At 33.9% G+C, this 21,509-nt stretch overlaps 2 protein-coding genes across 2 annotated transcripts; both read right to left on the bottom strand.

Moving 5' to 3' along the window:
* Positions 1–535: 535 nt before the first annotated feature.
* On the bottom strand, positions 536–14,080 carry LOC141672943 (protein RETICULATA-RELATED 1, chloroplastic-like). Its single transcript, XM_074479640.1, has 10 exons — positions 13,901–14,080; positions 12,948–13,103; positions 12,467–12,534; positions 3,688–4,095; positions 3,503–3,601; positions 2,661–2,881; positions 2,395–2,464; positions 2,233–2,312; positions 1,118–1,182; positions 536–993 (listed from the first exon to the last, which is right to left on the bottom strand). The coding sequence occupies exons 1-10, from the start codon at positions 13,932–13,934 to the stop codon at positions 800–802; spliced, it is 1,395 nt and encodes a 464-aa protein (XP_074335741.1). The 5' UTR covers positions 13,935–14,080; the 3' UTR covers positions 536–799.
* A 5,098-nt stretch (positions 14,081–19,178) lies between these two features.
* Positions 19,179–20,222, bottom strand: LOC141673979 (uncharacterized). Its single transcript, XM_074480705.1, has one exon. The coding sequence runs from the start codon at positions 20,220–20,222 to the stop codon at positions 19,179–19,181; it is 1,044 nt and encodes a 347-aa protein (XP_074336806.1).
* Positions 20,223–21,509: the final 1,287 nt, after the last annotated feature.

Raw genomic sequence — 21,509 nt, 5'->3', positions numbered from 1 at the left:
TTATTTTTATGCAAAAATAATAATTGGGTAATTAAAGTACAATAATAATAATGTTAAAGTGAGCTCATTAACGTAAGTTACAAAATTTGACGGAATGTATTTATCTATTAAAAAATAATAGTTTAATTCATAAAATATCAATAGTTATGAAAGAATATTTTTGTACAAAATATATACTAGTTGAGACCAATTAAGTCCTATACTAATAAATAATAATATTAATTGAGTAGCCCTCGGAACTTGCAAGTCTAGAGCTCGATGCGAATTTTGACATAAAGTTGGAAAATCCAAGTAATAATTTCAAAATAACTTAAAATTAGAAGTTGGGAGAAGGTATTTTTTAAAACAACCTACTTTTTAAGGTTTTAAATGAGAAAGGGTAATTACACTCAAATGACAATCTATGAAATTTATATTTATTATTATATTTTTGGTAAGTCATAAGTAACACATTCTATAATTACCAAGATGCTAAAAATTTTCACTTTCAACTTATCACGTCAAGCCACCTTAAGTCATAAATTGTAATGGTAAGTTCAGCCAAAAATGCTCTAAGTTTGCAATGAAAACTTTCTTAACTGCAGATAAACCTAACCTAACATACAAGGTATGCCCCCATACACCAGGAAGAATGACAAGACCTTAAACCTCCTCTACAGAGAAGTCGGTTCTGATAAACGCGCCCAACACTCTCCCAGCAAATAACCTACCAAACAGTAGATCCTATAAAAACTAAACAGTCAAGACAAATTCTGACAGGCAAGTAACTAAAAAACTATTGATGGATATGCTCGGCAAGCTACTGTACTCCGCTCAATCTGGCCCAATCTACAAACTGCATTCCCCCATATATATTGTTGGCAAATCGTACCCCGACTGTGAAGGCCAAGGCTATAGGTGGGAATTTCTTCGCCAGAGGTGAAAATTCCACTACACTTTCCATTCCATTGATTATTTGATAACGAGTATTGGAGGACACCGCAAGGAAAACACCTGATCAAGAAGCGAACAAGATAACTTTTGAAAACTAAGTTATTTATAATTTATCTTAGCTTTTAGGTAACTTTTATGGATATCTCTGAGGCAGATATTAACTAAATGCAGTATAATAACTTACCCCATAGCACAGCACTTTTCACAAGTGGGGGCACAGGTATATCTTTCTCCAACGTCCTCATGCTTCTGTCACATGGAGAGGAAAAAAACAAGTTATGTAACTCGAGAGTTGAAGTATTTTAACGAGATGTTATAATGATCTTAGGTTATTTCTTTAAGTTAATTGCATTTTGCAACCCTACCTTTCATTGAATAACAAAATTATTTACTTATTTTCAAATATACAGTTTGCAACCCCTAACTTTAGACATCAAATAAAATATGCATCCCTTTAACTATTTTGTTAAAAATATTTATATTGTGGAGGGTAAAATTGAAATTCAGCAATATATTTAAATAATAATTTTAATTTTTTTTAAATTAAACTAAAATTTAGAATTTCAAATTATAAAAATAATATTAATGTCAATTATTTTATTACTCAGTATAATTTTTAAAATTTTGAAATATAGATATATTTAGAAACTTTATGATTATATATATAAACATATATTTTGCTTAATAAATATATTTTAAACATTTAGCATTATGATTAATTTAGAGTATTACTAATAGAAAATAGCTATAATTTTTTTCATGTAAAAATGCATTAAAATAAATATTTTAATTGATTTAAAATTTTAATTATTAATATTAACATCTCAATTTCAAATTTATAACGGCAAGGGATGCATGTTATAGTTGATATTGAAAGTTAAGGGTTGCAAACTTTGTTTTGCAAAGTAGGTATACTGTTTTGATTTTTGAGAGGTGGGGGTTGCAAAGTGCAATTAACTCTATTTCTTTATACATTATGTCTGATTCCTGATCATTTGCCCATTCTTAATACAGATGATATGCTACATAAATGATTTTATAAAAGGTATTATACATAAACTTCCAGATGTTTATTGTTATCACATTGGTCATCGTATCTCCTATGAACATTTTTAGTTAATAAGATCAACAAATGTAACTTAAATTAATAATATTTAAAATTCCATGTATGAATATTTGTGAACTAAAGGATGCTAAATCAACAATAGTAAAGAATAGAAAGTTCAATAAAATTAGAGGGGTGAAACCAGTTTTAATGAAATAGTTTATAAGAAAATAAATAGATTTAAGAGAGAGTACCGCTTCGCATTCATGATCATATTTGCGATGCCTTGCCCAATAAGACCACAACCAAATCCAACGGAGCCATACAATAGACCCTGTAACAACAATGAATTACTAATAAACATGCAATAGTAGAACAAGCCGGTCATGAATTTATTCATGATCAATAACTAGTACCTTGTAAAAATACGTAGCTATTCTCTGCTTTAATGAAAATATTGATCCAGGCCTCTGAGCTTCAAAAACACTGCATTTATCAGAACATGAGAAAACTAAAGATCAGCTGATATAGCTGTTTTCGTCTTTTTGGATTAGAGAGGACAAATATCTAGTGTTTTTGAATTGTCTAAATTTCCAAATATCAGATGTTTGCTTCATTCCCACAATTTAGTACTGCAGGATTATTGAACTTCATGAAACATCTAATGAAATAATAGATTAACCTGCTAGGAAGTGCTCCAACAACGTGTTGCATCCGTCCTAAAAAGCCACCTGAAACAGATGGTTTTCCAATTCGAGCATATGGTGCTAGCATCCCAACCAAAGCAATGTCAACAACTATACCAACTAAAAGATCTGCAGAGTACAACTCAAACTCTGACCAGAAATCCTTTCCTCTCTTTTGAACTTCAGCAAATGTTGCACAACAGGAATCAATAACCACCTATATTATTTTGTCCACTTTCGAAAACTTCATGATATTGTCCAAAGCATATGAATATTATAACAAGAGAACGGAAAGTCAAATAATACAAATGACAAGTCTCACTGCTTCAACTAAAGGATGATCCTCTTCAATTAAACCTACAAAAAACGATTTATCTGTAGTCCAAACGCAAGGGGGCTTAACCATGAAAATAAAGTTGTCATTTGTATATATTACCTAAATAAAAAATTCATGCTTCGAGTATTCCAAAGCTATAACCAACAGATTTTCATATTTGAAATTTTGTGTGACTGATTCCAAACGTATACTAAAACTTGGTTAGGAAGTCTGATCTAATCCATACATACTTAATGCTCGTAGGAGTTTGAGTTGTATTGCATCTGACATTCAAAAATCTCTAAAGTAATATAATTGAAAAGTGGTTGACCATTGACAAAAGTAGAAATTGATGAAGAATATATTTTCTCTTGTCAGTAAGCCAATGTACAATAATAGCCTTCCCGAGTCAACTGTTGACGGATATATATCATCTATTATACAAAGTCATTTATAATAATAGCAAAAGTAAGTGAAGCCAATATAATTTTGCCAGATTAATAAAAAGAACAAGTATCAAACCTCTGTTCCAACTTTAAACAAAAAAGAAGGATCAGCAAGCATTCTATTTCTGAGCATCGTGCAGTATTTCATTAAAAAACCTAAAGGCCAAGCAGACCCCTGCATGCAAAATTTAAGACCATGTTATAAAAATTTCTAAAGACGGTAAAATTCCAAGCTAAAACACAATTCAAATTACATTATACCTGCAAATCCAGGTATCGAGTAAGAATTAAGCTGCGTAGTCCCGTGGCTTTTGCAACCTCTAACATATCCGTAGGAAGGGTAGCCCCTCGCTTTTCTGCCTCCTTCATTACTTCCTCGAACTTCATTATTGGTCCAAATTCATTTTCACCATCTTCATCCTCTTCACCACCACCATCATCACCACCTCCATTGTCATTGCCTCCACCACCTCTTGTATAACCATCTCCCCCACTTGCATCGCTGGCTTTCAGTACAAAATCATCTTCCAAATTCTCAATCATGTTTGATTCAAATTGAGAATTAGAACATTTTACTTCACTGACTCGTTTGCCAACCAAGTTATACGAAGGACCATATCCCGACAAATCTGCTTTTGCAGAAATGGGATTTCGCAAACATCCCAATGCCTATCATTATATCCATATATGTTTAAACATTAGCATGATTGGAAGAAAATATATAGGAAAAATGATATAGATAGTCAAATTAGAAGTACGTATGTGACGCCCTCCAGATCCGGGGTCCTGTATTTGGGAGTCACTGACCAATTACCATTAAACCACCTATTTATAAAAATAATATAGATAGCAACAGACCCCATCCACCTTCTACAGATCGTACTTAGGTTATAATATGAAACAAGAACAAGTGAACAACCACATGATTAACATTTATTACAAACCATCCTTTTGTTACTTAACCCTGATAGGAAGTTACAATAATAACCAAATGTCTATACTATTTATAAAATTATTCTCTATCCATTTACATTTATTATGGTTATAGTAGCTTTTTATACAGATGATGCATCCACGCTTTATTTGCATAATAATGTTGGTATAATCTCTTTAGTCCAACTTCACAATGATATACTAAGAAATTATTTACACTCCTGTGCCAATTGATAATATAAAATTGTTCAGTCATGCAAGTTGAGCAAAAAGACCAAAGGTGTAGACCCTCCTCTTGGCCCTATTCCACGGGTCTTTCAGCGTGTGCAAATTTTTTTAACAAGGGAGATCTGATTCTTTTGAAGATGGCTGGTCCTAAAAAGAATGATATGATGATTTTCAAAAAATTATGTGTACTACATATTCAATATTTTCTCTATATAAGTTCAAATATCATTATCTGCGGACAAAAAAAATATTACCTTTTAAGGATGTATAATTTATTGTGCTCTTTTTTGATTATTTTCTTGATTTTTATAACCATTTTTCTTGCAGGTGACACCTTGAATGTGAAGCAAACACTTAGAGATGATGGACTTAGCAGTATTGTATCATCTGGTGGGGAATTTGAGCTTGGATTCTTCAGTCCCGGAAGTTCCAAGAATCGATATATAGGCATATGGTTCAAAAATGTATCCAACAGGACTGTTGTTTGGGTAGCTAACAGAGAGACTCCGATTCTCAACACTTCTGGAGTGTTAAGGATTGATGTCAATGGGAATTTGGAACTTGTGAATGGCAGAAACAGCACAATGTGGTTTTCTAATTCAACAAAATCCATGAAGAATAATCTTGTAGTGGCACAACTAATAGATTCATCAAACCTTGTAATCAGGTATGAAAATGACACTGACCCTGAAAAATCTGTGGCAGATTGTTGATCATCCTACTGATCATATTTTATGAGGCATGAAACTTGGATGAGATTTATGTTCAGGGCTGGAATGATATTAAGGTCCTGGAAAAGTTTTAATGATCCTTCACCTGGTAATTACACTTTTAGAATGTACATTGAAGGATATCCACAGATGAAATGGATGATGATTCTACTGCCACAAGTTTCAGATTTGGACCATGGGGATGGTATTCAATTTAGTGGTGTGTCATTTAAAAATCCAGATCTCAATTTTGACTTGAAACTTATTGAGACATATAATGAAATATATTCCAAGTTTGATGTCAACAATAATTCTAGACCTGTGAGGTTTCATTTGAATCCTGGTGGATATATTGAACTTATAACTTGGTTTTACAATTTTAAAAATTGGATATTCAGTCGGTACATTAGTGTGCTTTATGATGAATGTGACCCTTATGGACTTTGTGGGCCACTATGGTAGTTGTGATATTACTCGAGCTCAATCAAGACAAAGTTCTTGTGAATGTTTAGGAGGATTTGTGCCTAGATCTCCGGAAAATTAGAAAGCTGCAAATTGGTCTGGAGGATGTGTTAATGCAGCTCAAGTAACTTGTGGCGGTGGAGACGGATTTCAGAAGATTCCAAACCTTAAGTTGCCTGATACGCAGACATCATGGTTCAATCGAAGCATGAGCCTTGCTGATTGTGAGACGGAGTGCAGGAAAAATTGTTCTTTTATAGCTTACTCAAATGTGGATATTAGACAAGGTAGATCTTGATCTATGTTATGGTTCGGTGATCTCATTGATATGAGAAATTATGCAGACAATGGCATTCCTCTTTACGTTAGGACTTCTACTCAATCTTGTACGCCAAATTAATTTTCTCATAGAAATAATTTAAATTTTATTATGATTTTTGTACTGTTTTTTTATTATGGCCGTTTTTGTTTTTATTGCACAGTTGTCAATGGGAGCCCGAGGGGGGAGTGAAAATCATTGCATTGTCATTCCCACTGTAATAGGATTGCTAGTACTTCTAGGCCTAATTTTGATGTGTATAAACAAAGAGAAAGCCGAGGAGCAAAGGTAATTTTACAGTGCGTATATGCAGAAATTATACGATGTTTAGATGCTTTATGTACTTTTATAAATACAGGCTAGGTTTCCCATTCTGAGACCCAGTAGGAGAACCTTCAAAACCGTATTCAACTAGTTTTAGGAATGTATGCCGATGAGGTCCGGTCAAAAAGGCCCAACGCTCAACTACAGTGTAGGGACTTCACTGATACGCATCGACCCAGCCTACGAACCGACCCAGCCTACGAACCGACCCTAACGGCTACTAGTTGTCTACTTGGCCAACGTAGTTGCAATTATAGCCAAGACTTACCCCTCAGGTAATCATAAGCTTTCGGGACAAAAGCGCCTAATTAATTCAAAATTTCTCAACGAGGACATCCGTTGATAACATGAACAGAGCTCTCAAAGCACACACCGGATTTTACAATCAGGACACCCATTGACTACAGGAGGAGGGCTTCAGAGTATGCATATCCTTGGAGGTCTCTAACCATGGACACCACCTTCCTAAAGTTGCATCTTAAAAAAGAGTTCTTCAATAGATACCTACAACAAATAGATACAACTCCTTCACGACGTGATTTGTTGTAGGTATTTATTGAAATCACGGCGTATTTCCCTTGAGCATATACCTAAATCCGAGGAGCAATTCACCAAAGAATCTGCCCAACTACCCGGGGCGCGCCCTGAGGGTCCAAAAGGAAGAAAGCGCGCCCTACCTTCCATACACATCAACAAACCCCTAATTCCTTTGTCTTTTCCCTAATTTGAGTCCAATCGACCCGACTTCGACCCGAAAAGATCCGATACCAAATTTTGTTTATAACAACTACCCACATTTCCATGTGAAATTAGAGATAAAGTATGAAATTCTCAATCTTCAAAACACCAAAATTCTTCATAAATATTCTCCCTCAAGGCGCACTTTCAATCTCTCCTTCTAAAATACGATATCAAGGGTGCGTCCTTCGATTTCTTCAATTCATAAACCCTCAAAAAAGTATCTTCTCAACAACTTCAATAATCTTAGTCTACTGAGACAGGTATACCACTTATGCACCTCCCTAAGCTTATATGGGCTAACTCGGCGTAATAAAACAAGAAATATCATACAAAAATGTGAACCTCTCACAAGGCATAACGTATTTCAAAGTGTAATCTTGAAACAATATTGTGGGGGTCATCCATCCCCAGCTATTTCATCCCATGATTGCTTTCCTTTATGCCCACCCAAAACCATGGACGCTTCCTCAATTAAGAATTTTCATAAATGAGCTATGCACAGAAAAACATACTAGGGATTCACCTGAGAAGATCATCATAGGAGGGCGCATTTTGAGGTGAAGGTGCGACCAGAACATAAGACTAGCTCTCCGATCATCAAGTAATAAATAATCCTCAAAAAAGTTTCATGTAATCCCAATGTTATAGGCGCTAGGCGAGGCGGCGCCTCATCAAAATGAAATGAATTTATTTAGATAACGAAATATATATTATAGAATCCTGCGAAAACGCCTCGCTGCGCCTCGACGTGCCTTCAACGAAATTGAGTACCCACATGAGTCTTCCAAGGTCAAAATAGTTGAAGCTAAAGTTCTCCGGAATAGAGTCTAGAAACGAATAAGCTGCTACAGAAACTCAAAAAAGAGAGAGAGAACTTGAACTCCGGGGTCACCATAAGGCCACCATTACGGAGAGCGATATAAGCAAACTCTTCGGTTATTGGCACATAAGGATCGTCGAAACATCTGAATACCCTAGAACGTCAAAGATAAACTCTAGGATGATTGAGAGGGCGAATAGGCAGATGAAGTCTCCTAATTCCATAATCAGATGAAGTCTCTTAATTCCATAATCAGACTCATGCATAATACCAAATCTTTTAATAAATTTCAAAGCATATTCCGGTTTCATACTGCAACAGCCGTACCTATCATACTTGATATTCTCATGCTTGTCTATAATTGCTCCTTTGGGGTAATAAGAAATAACATTGTCAACTAAATATTGAGGAACGAGAAATGTTCGAACCCTAATTCTAGTCGTACACACGAATCCAACAAAAAAACTATAGCCCAGCAAAAAATTGAGTAATTAAGTCTATGATTAGTACATAAAAAATTAGATAGTTAAGCCCAATAATTTGATTAGTAGATAATTAACTCGAGATAAATAATAATTGTTGTCCGAATAATTAGTGCTAATAAAATAACAGTTATAAGGTAAATAGAAAAAAAATTATACGAAAATTGGTTTACTACTTGACCATAGAGCGTGGGGCGGGCCAATCGAATCTATCAACATCCGTGGGTGTGTCACTATAATAGAATTTTGTTTGAAACTTTAACTCTAGTTTGCTTGGAGGTAATTAATTAAAAGGGAATCAATTGTCCTTTTTTTGGTTTTATTTTATAAAAAATTGTTATTCCTTTACTTCTTTTTTCATTTTAGAATTACCCAACATCTTTCAAACTCCATTCATACCCTTACTATTAGGTTTCTTTCCTTTGCACACTTCAATATAATTTAAATATTCCATGTAAAAAATAGATTAATATGAATATTATATTTTAAAAATTTATTACTAAGTTATTATAAATTTTTAAAATTTATCATTCTATTTTTTATATGTAAGATTTAAATTATATTGTAGTATGCAAAAGGAAAAAAAACCCAATAGTAAGGATACGAAATAGAGTTTGAAAGATGTTGGGTAATTCTAAAATGAAAAAAAGAGGCAAACAATAGTTTTCCGGTACTTGGGAGCCACACATACTCGGGATTTCTTATTAGCCACTCCCATAGAGAGGGATTAGGACATCGTATGACACCAATGGAATATCAGATGATATTTCGGTACAGGGACGTGATTCCTTTATTTTCAAATGGAGCTCAGTGTCCCTGTTGCATGTGTCAGATGGATATATTTAGAGAGAACGTTGTATATTGTCAAAAACAACCAAGGTTTCAAATATCGACATGACTTGATAAGAGATGTGATATATGATGTATTATAGAGAGCTTGGATTTCAACTAAAAAAGGAAGCACCGGTTAACTTTCTTACTTCTCCCGGTGAAGTCAGATCAACTCTTAAGTCAGTTCATGTGTTAGTATACTGTTGGAATGAAGGAAAATTGTGTTGATCTAATAGGTGTTTCTCCTTTGAGTGGATTTGGAAAAGGGATGTCTGTAGTTGGTCAGGCGGCTACAAAAGCAGTTGAGGCAAATGTGCGTAAATATGATCAGCATGCAAAGATAATTAACACGTGTTCATGCCTTTTGCTTTTGACACATTTGGATTCCTCGCATTTGATGTTGTTGAGTTTCTTAGGAGAGTGCAGAAGATTATGAATAAAAATGTTATGGTTGCAGGCTCGGCTGAATATGTTTTCATATGATAGGATTTGCTATTCAACAAGGTATTGCGACGCAGTTTCTTGCTCACTTACCTCGTACACTTGTATAGACTTTCTTTATTGTTTTTAATAAATACATAAAAACAAAAGGAGTAAATGAATAACATTTTTTATAAAATAAACCAACAAACGACAATTGATTCCCTTTCTTTTAATTAATTACCCTGATGCAAACTAGGATTAGAGTTTCAAACAAAATTCCATTATAGTGACACTCCCATGGATGTAGATAGATTCGATTGGCTCGTTAAATGCCCCGCACTTTACGGTCAATTAATAAACTAATTTTTGGATAAAAATCTTTACATTTTTACCTTATACTTGCTATTTTATTAGCACTAATTATACAGACCATAATTAAGATTGATAATTTATCTCGAGTTAATTATCTGATTATTGGGCTTAATTATATGATTTTTTAATGTACTAATCATGGGCTTAATTACTCATATGTTTGTTGGGCTATAATTTCTAGTTTTTGTGTTGGAGCCATGTGGTATGACTGACTAGAACTAGGGTTCGTACAATTCACGCTCCTCAAGATTTAATTTATAAAGTTATTCCTTCTTACCCTAAAGGAGCAGCTGTAGACAAGCATGTGAATATCAAGTTTGATAGGAACAGTTGTTGCGGTATGAAACCGGAATATACTTTGAAAGTTTTAAAGGATTTGGTATTAGGCATAAGTAAGATTATGGATTTCGGGAAATTATGAGACTCAATCCGTAATTCGCCCTGTCAATCATCCTAGAGTTTATCTTTGGCGTTATAGGGTACTCAAATATTTCGACTATCCTTATATGTCATTAACCGAAGAGTTTGCTTATATCGCTCTCCATAATAGTGACCCTATGATATCATTAATTCCTTCATTCTTGAACCTAAGAGTTAAACCCATCATTTTACCTGTTCGGCACGACTATCAAATTTAAAAGGCCAAATAAAAAACCCACGGAATAATAAAAGTCTTTCCGAGTAGAAGATGTAGACCGGCAATTCTATTATCCTTCTAGGAGCAATTGCAATTATTTAACTATGTAACGCACTCATGTGACACAACATTCAAGACAATGGCTTCCTTTCGGAAACATACAGGTTAACTTTATTAATTACTTATAAGTTACATATATGTAGTTCATTATGGTCAAGATGTGCTTGCTTTACTTGTATTAACAAATCTTTGTAGGCTAAATTTTTTTAGCTTTGTTTATATAATTAACACTAATGAATACATGCATGAGTGTGCATAGACCATAGTGAACTGTTATCTCTTTGAATGCTGTTAGAAATAGTTCCTTGCAACTGGCAACTGGCAACTTTGACGAAATGTGATGAGATTGCTAGCAAATTATAAGTTGTGTAATTATCTGTTTTGCTTTTGATTACTTGCTGCAATAAGTCAATGTTCGGATACCGAAAACTTATAATTTTGAACTAACTTTTGATATCAGACCCAAAAAGAAAACTACAAAAATTATTATCAGCCATGTGTTTATACGAAAAGAACTTTTTAATATGGTGAACATTGTACTCTTTTTGCTTTTGGCGCCACTGCGGCTCACTTGCACACGCAACTTGTATGCCATGCACAAGTTAATTTTAATATTTGTTATCTTATTATTAATATAATTTTTCTATTTTAAATTGAAATTTCGTATTTAATTTTTAATCGTGTGATTATTATTAATATTATTTATTACTGTAATAATTTATTTATAAATAAATTATTTATTAAATGGAAGTACTAATGATATATTATTCATAATCTCTATCCAATGTCTATGCCTTCTTTTGCCATTGATATTATTATTATTATTATTTTGGCTTAGTTTTGTATATTTGTCTTTCGTACTAGGCTACACCTCACCGAAACCATCTCCCACTCGTATTATTAATATAATTTTTTGATTGTAAATTGAAATTTCGTATTTAATTTTTAATCGTGTGATTATTATTAACATTATTTATTAGTTTCATAATTTAAGAAAATCCACGGCTAAGGTTATTCAACCGAATAATAATCGCTATCCCTAGAATTTCTTCTCAACCGCAAAAGAGATGTTTGTTATCGCAGCCCGAGGGAAACAAATCTCAGTTCAATAGTCAATCAATTTTATTGAATAAATCGGATTACAATTGTTCATGTAAACTCCTAAAACTTGACCACCAAGTCAAATCTTCCTAATGAAGGAAACAAATACTTATATATATCATACTATACAGTAAATTACAATTAAATCTCTTTCTAACTATAATATAAAATAAATACAAATCAATATTTCAATCTTCCGTTCTGCACCAATCTCTATCCAGGTTCTATGCCTTCTTTTGCTGTTGATATTATTATTAATATTTTGGTTTAATCTTTGATATTTTTTGTCTTTCGTCCTGGATTATACCTCACTGAAACCATCTCCCACTAGTATATCATTGTGACCATATCACTCAGATCCACTATGCATATCTTTTGGGTTTTTTGACATAGAGGATGTATATGAACCAATTGACAAGAGGTTAATTTGATAGGTTTATTTGATGCAAAGACATGAATAGTTTGAATTCGTGTTAGACAATTATAGATAATGCACACTACGGAGCGATCAGTTTCTATGTGAGTCAGTTTCTATGTAAGTCAATGACTCGAAATATTGTTTCAGTAAATGGCACAAAAGAATAATACTCAACTCACCTCAAATCCACCTGGAAATGTTACACCACGCAATGGACTCTTTTCCACTGATCCTTGGGAGCAGCTATCTGATGAATATACTCTAATAAAATTACAAATATGTGTAAAGACGGGGTCAAATATTTTTTTTTTAAATGTCACAGAGCTAGAAATCAGGTACAGATATATTTTACATTAAAGCACCCGGCAATATGATCAATTACTAATTCATGTATTGGCATTGCAGCAACAAAGGATACTCACCCTTGGTAATATAGAGGTAAAAAGAATTGTTTCCAAAATGTAAACTTTTTCAAGTGACAAGGATCAATAATAGTTAATATGTTCTACTGGAAAGCTAAAAGGGACATCCTAAAAGGATACCTGATAAATCATGGATCTGAAACATCTTGAAAAAAAACTAATCTAAAGTTTAGATCTTATTGTTCATAGCTTAGCCAAAAAACAAATTCCATATATTAGGCAAAAAGAAGAAACTGACCATCAGATTTTGCAATGATTGCAGAGCTGAATGTCTTAACACATGTTATTATTCCCATTTCTCTCTTTGAAGGAGATGAAATAAAACTTCGACCAACAGTCATGGCTTGGACGGGACATCTATTTGAGGTAGACCATGTCGGTTTTGAAGCGGTGCCTACAGAATTTAAAAATTGAAAGACAAAGAATCAAAGATATATTAGCATCATACCTGATAAGTAATGTTATATCAAAATGAATAAAATGTCACCACAACATCATTATAACACAATTTGCATTGTATCAATAGATGTATTTTGTGTAGGATGACCAAAAAGAAAAGATATGTCTAATATATGCTTTCTGATCACTCACATGATAAATTTCGGACATGAAAAAAATGCAATTTCACTTCTAAACTCTTACCTATTCATTCAAGTTAACTCTTTAGCTTTTCGATACGAAGTTATACTAACCTAATTCTGTAGCTTCAAACCGCAGTATTAATTCATTAAAAACATTTATAATTGCAATAATCCATTCACAGAAGTTCACATCCAGTACAACAACGGTCCAAATTAAAGGTTTAATTTACAACTCATGAACCTAAAATTACTTAATCTACAAAAAAAAAGTTCTCACTGAATTCAACAAGTTGTAACAGCTCAATTACAACATCGCACACAATTAACATTCAATTACCTAATCCGTAAAAAAGTTCTCACTCAATTTCGATAAGTTGTAACAGCTCAATTACAACATTTTGCACAATTAACATTCAATTACACTTACAAACGAGTAAACAGACACAAATTCCATTGCATTCTATAAGCAAAAAACGAGATATACTTGTAATCATCAAATACAACTTAAAATCCAACTCGAAGCTCAAGAAAACTACATTAATTAATGACATAGCGATCACATCACATCACATGCACAATTCATATATATATAGAGAGAGAGAGAGATTACATTCAAAGGAACGGAGAACAGCAGCAGACTCCATGGAAAGGAAAGAGATTCCGGAGAATGAAGGTGTGTTAAAGGAATATAGAGCGGCGTCTAAAATTTAGAATGCCGCGTACAAAATTCACAACAAATGCCCTAATAAATTTAAAAAGAGAATGGGAGCCTGAAATCAGTCTCAGGGTTTTCCTGAGATCAAAAACTGTATCTTTTTATTTTTTTTTTATTTTTTCTATTTTATTTTCTGTTTTCTTTATTTTTTAAATTCATTTAGAGATCTCTCTCAGTATCAATCTTTTATGTTCACTATGTTGTTTCCTGAATTAATTGCCCGTTTCGGAAATCTTAAAATAAGTAACTTATGATTTAAAATTAATAAGGGGCTTAAAAGTGATAAGTAGATGAACACTTATAAGTTATGTAAGTGTTTGGTTAATTTTACTTATAAGTCAAAAAAAAATTTAAGTTAAATGAACTAAAATAAATAATTTTTAAATTTAATTATCTTAATTCATGACTTTTAAATTAACTTAACATTTAAAAACATATATTTAAAAACCAAAATTAATAAAAAGGTGAAAAATCAAAATAAGTTGAGAAAAAGTACGTCGTTACTAAAATGCAATATATCAACTTATAAGTTGTAAATTCAACTTATAATTTTAGTCGACAAATAGTCCGAGATAAGTACTTACGGGCTTATAAACCAGAAGTAGCTTATAAGCTGGGAGACAAATAGGCCCTAAGTTTTATGGAGTCATAGGTATTGGAGTACATTTATTTTCTAGAAAGTATTGGAGTATGTTATAAATATCAATATTATATTTACTCCATCCCAAAATACAAATTTCTTTGTCTTTTTTACGCGTATTTTAAGGTATACAAAAGTCATAGTTCTGTATATTTTTTTCCAAAATTCTTTTTTTGAATTAAAATTTAATTTTTTTTAAAAGCATAATATATAAATAAAGGGCATAGCCCAACCAAATCCATACAACCAACCTAGTTGAAATGGGATTAACATTCACCTTTACCAACCAAACTAAACTTAAACAAACTAACAAGCCCATTAACAAACAAAATCAGCCCACTAAAGTTCAAACCATCAAACATAATTAAAATTAAATAAACAAAAGTAATTGTTCAACTTCCCCTTCTTCACAACTCCATGGCCTCATCTTCCTCCTGAACTTCTCTATTGTCAAGATTAGCTCTTGCAGCCGGAAGCCCAATCACCATTTCAAAACCCGCCACCTCATTGTTACCCACTCCTTCATCAGCAGCTTCTTCTTCTGCTTCTACACCAGCCAACCCAACACCTTGCAAACCCGGACCCTGGTCATCCTCCCCATTTGCATGCTTCTATCCACATGAGGATCAACTACCTCATCCTGTAACACAGCAGGCTCAATTTCCCCTTGTCTGATAACTCTAAACCTGGGATCAATGTTTCCCAATCCCATATCCAGATACCAGAGTTCCTCAATTCTGCCGAAATCCTCTTCAACAATCACCATCTGACCCCAATTACGAGCTCCATGTTCAGCCAAATAAGCCGTTAATGTATTGGCTTCCCTATCAACGAGCCTCAATTCACATTTGTAGTTTTTATCTGCTTTTCTCTGATTCAACTGCCACAACACAATAGCATATTAAGGCCTTCCCCCTAACACTATTGAGTTATACAGATCCCAGTAAGCATCCACATGATCCGTTTCCAAGATAAGCTTCTTGTAACCTTTGAAATAAGCTTCCTTAAGCCCCTCAAACAATGCATGCAGTTCATTTTCTAGCTGATCCTCAAAGCCCAGTAAACTAGCAGTCATATGAAGAATGACCTCAGTCTCATCTCTAAAGACCGTTCATATCCCAGAACGCTGCCCATTAGGCAATGCTTATTGAGAGAAGAAGCTATGGATATTACACTTTATAGTCCCCTTCGTGGGCATCAACCACCTTGCATTAACGTTGACATTTTCTGCCTCCATTGAAGAAAACTAGAAAAAAACCATAACCAAACTCTACTATAATCTTGAGAAAATGAAAGACTAAAAGACACTAAACAGCTGCATGTAAGATTGGTGCTTATATAGCTACTAAAGAGACCCCCTTAAGAGCTATGATAATAACCCCTATAAATGAATACATCTCCCTAAGCAACCGATTAAGCTCCCAAGCTTTTTAATTTCCCAAGTTAACATAATTACCCTATAGGGAAATTAAATGAGCCTAAAGGCCTATGAATTTCTAAAAATAAAAAGTAAACTGAAAGCTCACCTCCCAATAAAATTTCCCCACTAACACACTGCATGCATGAAAAAAATTGAATTACCTTCCACTCAGCTCTAAGCTTACCAAATGAGCTCCTCTTTTAGCATTCGCATCTGCTCATATACTTAAGTTGAACCGATAAAAACTTACAGTTCCATAGCTTCTTCTGAAGGTCACTCAAATTAGCCTTGGAAACTAACAACTTATTGTCTGTAAGGATTAAAATGTACTTAAGTTTCCAAATACTCTCCTTTAGAATCTTTAACATAGTAATCAAAGCAGAAAGTTCTACTTCAAAAACATCTGAAGCTACTGAAGGGCCTGCAAATTGCAGCAGCATTTCCCCTGAAGTTGACTGGATGACTCCACTAATTCCTGCTATTACTCCTCCTGAATCCTTTTTAAAACTTCCATCAATGAAAGCAATAATATCATACTTCTCCCTAAAAACTAATTCCCACCACAAATCCTTTTCACTTGCTATAACTGCCCCAACAGGATTATTTCTCCACCATTGAGCTTTTAGCTTGCTAGGAATTCCATTTGCTAAGCTCCATTCCAAAGCTCTACTCTGGACTAGAAAGCATACTTGATTTAAACTCAAATAACTATTTTGAAATAGACATTTATTTCTATGCAACCAAATGGTCTAGATTGTGGGGACTAGAACATTTGACCAAACTTTCTTGATACTAGCTTGAGAGAACAAAGCTCTAGATTTCCACATAGAATCCAAATCCCCTATAAGAACCTTAGAAGGTATGCCCCACCAATCAAGTACAAAAAACTATACCTTTCTAGAGAAAATGCATCTCCAGAGTAGGTGATCAAGAGACTCCTCCTCAGCAGCACAAAGCAAACAAATTTTTGACTCTTCAAAACTATTGATCCTATCAGCCAACCATGTCTTAGTTGGAATTACTTTAGAATATACTTTCCATAAGAAAAGCTTAACTGATTCTGGAACCTTATACCCCCAGATAACATCCCAGGAACTGTTGTTAAAAATTGAATCTTTATTTATTAGATCATAAGCAGCTTTACAACTGTATTGATCTCCCAAGGAAACCCAAATCAGCACATCTTGTTTACTACTCAACTCAATAGAATCTATGATCTAACTGAGCTCTGTCAACTCATCTAATTCCAAACTTCTTAGCTTTCTCTTCCAAAAAACTTCACCTGGCCTATCATAACAATCCCATAACTTAGAAATACCATAAAGCCTACTAAAATTTTCCAGTAGAGCCTTATCTGCAAACCACAAATCTTCCCAGAATAATGCAGATTCTCCATCAACAACTTCCCATTTTAAGCTTCTTGGACCTAGTAAACCTCTATTGGACAAACTTACAACTGCCTTAAGCACATCATTAACTAGGATTGAATAGGACTTTAAATTTCTTTGAGCTTCCAAATCCTCCCACCTTTCACAAGTATAATTATCTCCCAACCAGACATTCCATCTAGCATTTCTACCAGACTGCCACTTGAACCACCATTTACATAATAACACTAGATTTCTTTGCTAAAGTAGGCTAAGTCCTAATCCTCCTAACTTTTTAGATTTGCAAAGCAAATTCCAAGATTTTAAGTGCATTTTCTTAACACAAATTCCTCCTTCCTCGGAAATGTTTCCCTAGAAAAAATCCCTTCTGATTCTTTCCAATTGATTACAAACTCCAACAGGAACTTTGTGCAAAGAGAACCAGTATATTGGAAGACTATCCAAAATGGATTTGATTAAAGATAGTCTACCAGCTTGATTTAAACTATCCTTTTTCCAGTTAGCCAGCTTGTTCTTAAACTTATCAATCAGAGGCTTCCCAAAAATGGATTTCCTTGGACTTAATCCAATATGACTTCCTAGGTATGTTAAAGGCCAAATCCCTACCATGCAGCCAAGCTCTTCAGCAAAAGAAGCCACATCCTCCCTTGAAAAGTGGCATGAGAATAGCATGCTTTTTTGAAAATTAATCTTGAATCCAGAGAGTAGCTGAAAGCATTGAAACACTCATTTGATTCCTCTTAATGATTGCATAGTACCTTTTAAAAAAATAATTGTGTCATCAGTAAACTGCATATGTGATACAGTTCTACCAGCCTTCATGACTTGCAGACCTTCAAATAATCTCAACTCACTTGCTTTGATTAACATTATACTAAGTACTTCTCCAGCCAAATTGAAGAGCATTGGGGACAAAGGGTCCCCTTGCCTCAGCCCATTAGAGATATTGAACTCGTTAGAAGGACAACCATTAATCATAACTGAAATCCTAATAGACTCAAACAAGTCTCTTATCCATTTAATCCAACCAACTCCCAAGCCTAAACACTTCATGGTTGAAAAGAGAAAGTCCCAGTTAACAGTATCAAAGGCTTTCTCAAAATCTAGCTTTAAAATTAACCCTAATTTGCTTAAAGTTTTCATGGAATGATACACCTCATTAACCAACATATTGCTCTCTGCAGCCTGTCTACCCTTAACAAAGCCAAATTGGTTCTCATCAATCAGCTTCTCATAAACATTGCTAAGTCTTTGAGCTAACATTTTGGTTAGCAATTTGGTCACACTATTAATTAGACTTATTGGTCTAAAATATTTCAGCATTGTTGGCACTTTACCTTTAGGCACAAGTGCAATGAAAGAAGAATTACACCCTACAGGTAACACGCCTTTCTCAGCAAAAGAAATGAAGCCATCTAAAATTCTCTCTTTGAGGTAGTCCCAAAACTCCTTAATATACTTCATATTCATACCATCCGGGTCTGGAGCCTTATCAAAACTGAAGGATTTCAAAGCTTCCTCGACCTCTTCCAGACAAAAAATTTTCTCTAGTTGACTAGCTTCCTCTAACTCAGTCTATAACTAATCAAGGAGTCCACCTGAAAAACCTCCAACTTTTTTTGTTATATATGCCTTTGAAGTATTGAAAAAAAGCTTCTTTGATTCCTTCAGGACTACTCACCAACTTATCTTCCAAAACAATTTTCTCAATCCTATTTCTGCATTTCATTTTCTGTATAACCTTATGAAAAAACTAAGTGTTTTATCCCCTTGCAGATTCCAAAGTAGCCTTGCTTTTTGTTTAAGGATGGAATCTCTTTTCTTAAAACACAAAGCTAAATCCCAAGAACACTTCAGGATTTCATCATTCCAGATATGATTCTTATCAAAAAGCTCCAACTTAGATTTTAATTCTTCAATATGCAAATCTAGACTATCTTTAGACCCTTTACTCCATTGCTTCAAACCTAACTTAAACTTTTTCAGCAGCACTTGGAAATTTTCCTTAGAATCAAAAACCTTGACTTGCTTCCAAAAGTCATTCATATCATTTCTAATCCCCTCCTCTTTTAACCACCAATTAAAAGCCTTAAAGGGTACTGGACCTCCCTTGAAAAGATTAATTGCTAACAATATTGGCTTATGATCAGAAACCATCTTATGAAGAGCTAATCCTTCCCAGTAACCAGTTGAAAACCAGTTATCATTTAATAAGAATCTGTCCAGCTTGCTGCATTTACCATGAGGACCAAACCAAGTGAACTCTCCATTTACCAATGTTATATCACACAAGTTATTATTTTTAATAAAATAATCAAAACCTTGAACATCCCACATTCTATATGTGCAATTGGCACTTTCTCTATCATCCCTAATACTATTGAAGTCCCCCACTATACAAACTTTCTCATTTATGGCAATACACAGAATAATTGAGAAGATAAATGAGAAGTCTTCCCATAATTTCTTCTTATATTGCAAGCTAAGAGGACCATAAACATTCAACACATGAAAAGATTCCTCAGAGGCTATAACTTTAAAATGAATCCACTGCCAATTCTTACAAGAAGCCATCCATATACTCTTAAAAGATAACTCATCCCAGGCTATCAACAGTCCTCCAGACAAACCCTCTGAATTCTGGATTAACCAACTATGTTGATCATTTGCCCAGATTAATTTTTCCCAAAATTTATTCCAACTGACACACTTAGTTTCCTGCAAACAAAGTATATTTGCATCCACTTCCTTCATCAATTCTTTAATCATTCTTCTTTTAACTGTACTCCCAACCCCCCTACAATTCCAAGAAACTATCTTAAGGCTTTTGACTGACATAAAACTGATTGTTAACTACTAAAGAACCATATCCAAAGAATCCCTCATAGTCCCCCCTGCTGCAACTGCGTTGCTACTTTTTGCATGTTAGGCCCTTAATCAACCGTAGAAGGGGGTGAATACAGTTGATACAATCAATTCAACAAAGCTTTAACAGAATCAACAGTTTTTATATTAACTGATAAAAACTTATTACAAACGTACTCTCTCGAAAGGATGAACAAATATCCTTGAGAGCTGATAGGTTATGCAAAAGATATAACAATGTCACAATGCTTATAGCATGAGCCTAATATGTGCTTTATATAGAGCACGACTAATAATGTATAAGGAATCCTATTCTATTAACAACAATGAAACCTATACAATTGTTTCTGAGACAAAGTCTTTCACAGTCTTGAGTTCCAGTTTCCTTTTCCTTCTCAAAGATCAACTGATGTGATAAATACTGATTTCATCATCTGTTGACATCATCATCCGTTGATATCATTATCCGTCGATTATCAATATTTGTCGATGTCATCATCATCCGTCGATGTAGTCATCATTCGTCGATACTTCTGATAGTTTCTTGTTTGATATCATCAATTGCTCCTAACGATCTCCCCTAACTTGTTCATCATGAAAATATGGACAAGTTTCAATTGACGATGTCAAAACTATCTAAATACAAGAATCAATTATGCATATTCAATCTTGCTTCAGTGAATATCAGACTTTACTCTTCATCTTGAACTGCTTATTTAACTTGAGCAATGTCAGAGGTTAATTCTACTTCTTCAGCTCAGAATGCTTCCATAATCTTCCTTCTTCTTCTTTACAACAGCTTTGTCTTTAGACTTTGAAAACTTTGACTTCTCTCATATCTTCTATTTTCCTTTAAGCTTCATGTCAGCAGTTACTGTAACTTGTGATCTGCGATCTTCTGCTTGACTGATTTCCCTTATAACTACACATCTGGTTGGTCTGTCAAAAGGATCATCTTCATAAAGTACTTGAGATATAACAACAATATCAACATTTGTCGTCTTCATGAAATTCTTGAAGTCTTCCTCCATTTGCCTTAGTTGTTCAAGATCAACTCTTAGATTTTCTTTTGCACATATTCTTCCACTCTCCTCAGAATCAAATAATTGAATCTTTGGATCTTTTTAGAATAGAGTTGTCTTTCAGAGATTGAAGAAATTGACTTACTTCAGCACCAGCTTCTATCTCCAG

Source organism: Apium graveolens, chromosome 7 (genome assembly GCF_009905375.1).
Source record: "Apium graveolens cultivar Ventura chromosome 7, ASM990537v1, whole genome shotgun sequence".
Classification (NCBI taxonomy): domain Eukaryota; kingdom Viridiplantae; phylum Streptophyta; class Magnoliopsida; order Apiales; family Apiaceae; genus Apium; species Apium graveolens.
This window is presented reverse-complemented; position numbering and strand designations above follow the sequence as displayed.

Bases quoted from the DNA above. Each gene is read 5' to 3' on its own strand.
- LOC141672943 (XM_074479640.1), bottom strand. From the start codon at position 13,934: ATGGAGTCTGCTGCTGTTCTCCGTTCCTTTGAAT. The intron at 12,535-12,947 runs GTCAGTTTCTTC...TATATTCATCAG, and splicing joins AATCATTGCAAAATCTGATG to ATAGCTGCTCCCAAGGATCA. The intron at 4,096-12,466 runs GTGAGTTGAGTA...ATATAATGATAG, and splicing joins CATTTCCAGGTGGATTTGAG to GCATTGGGATGTTTGCGAAA.
- LOC141673979 (XM_074480705.1), bottom strand. From the start codon at position 20,222: ATGATTAAAGAATTGATGAAGGAAGTGGATGCAAATATACTTTGTTTG.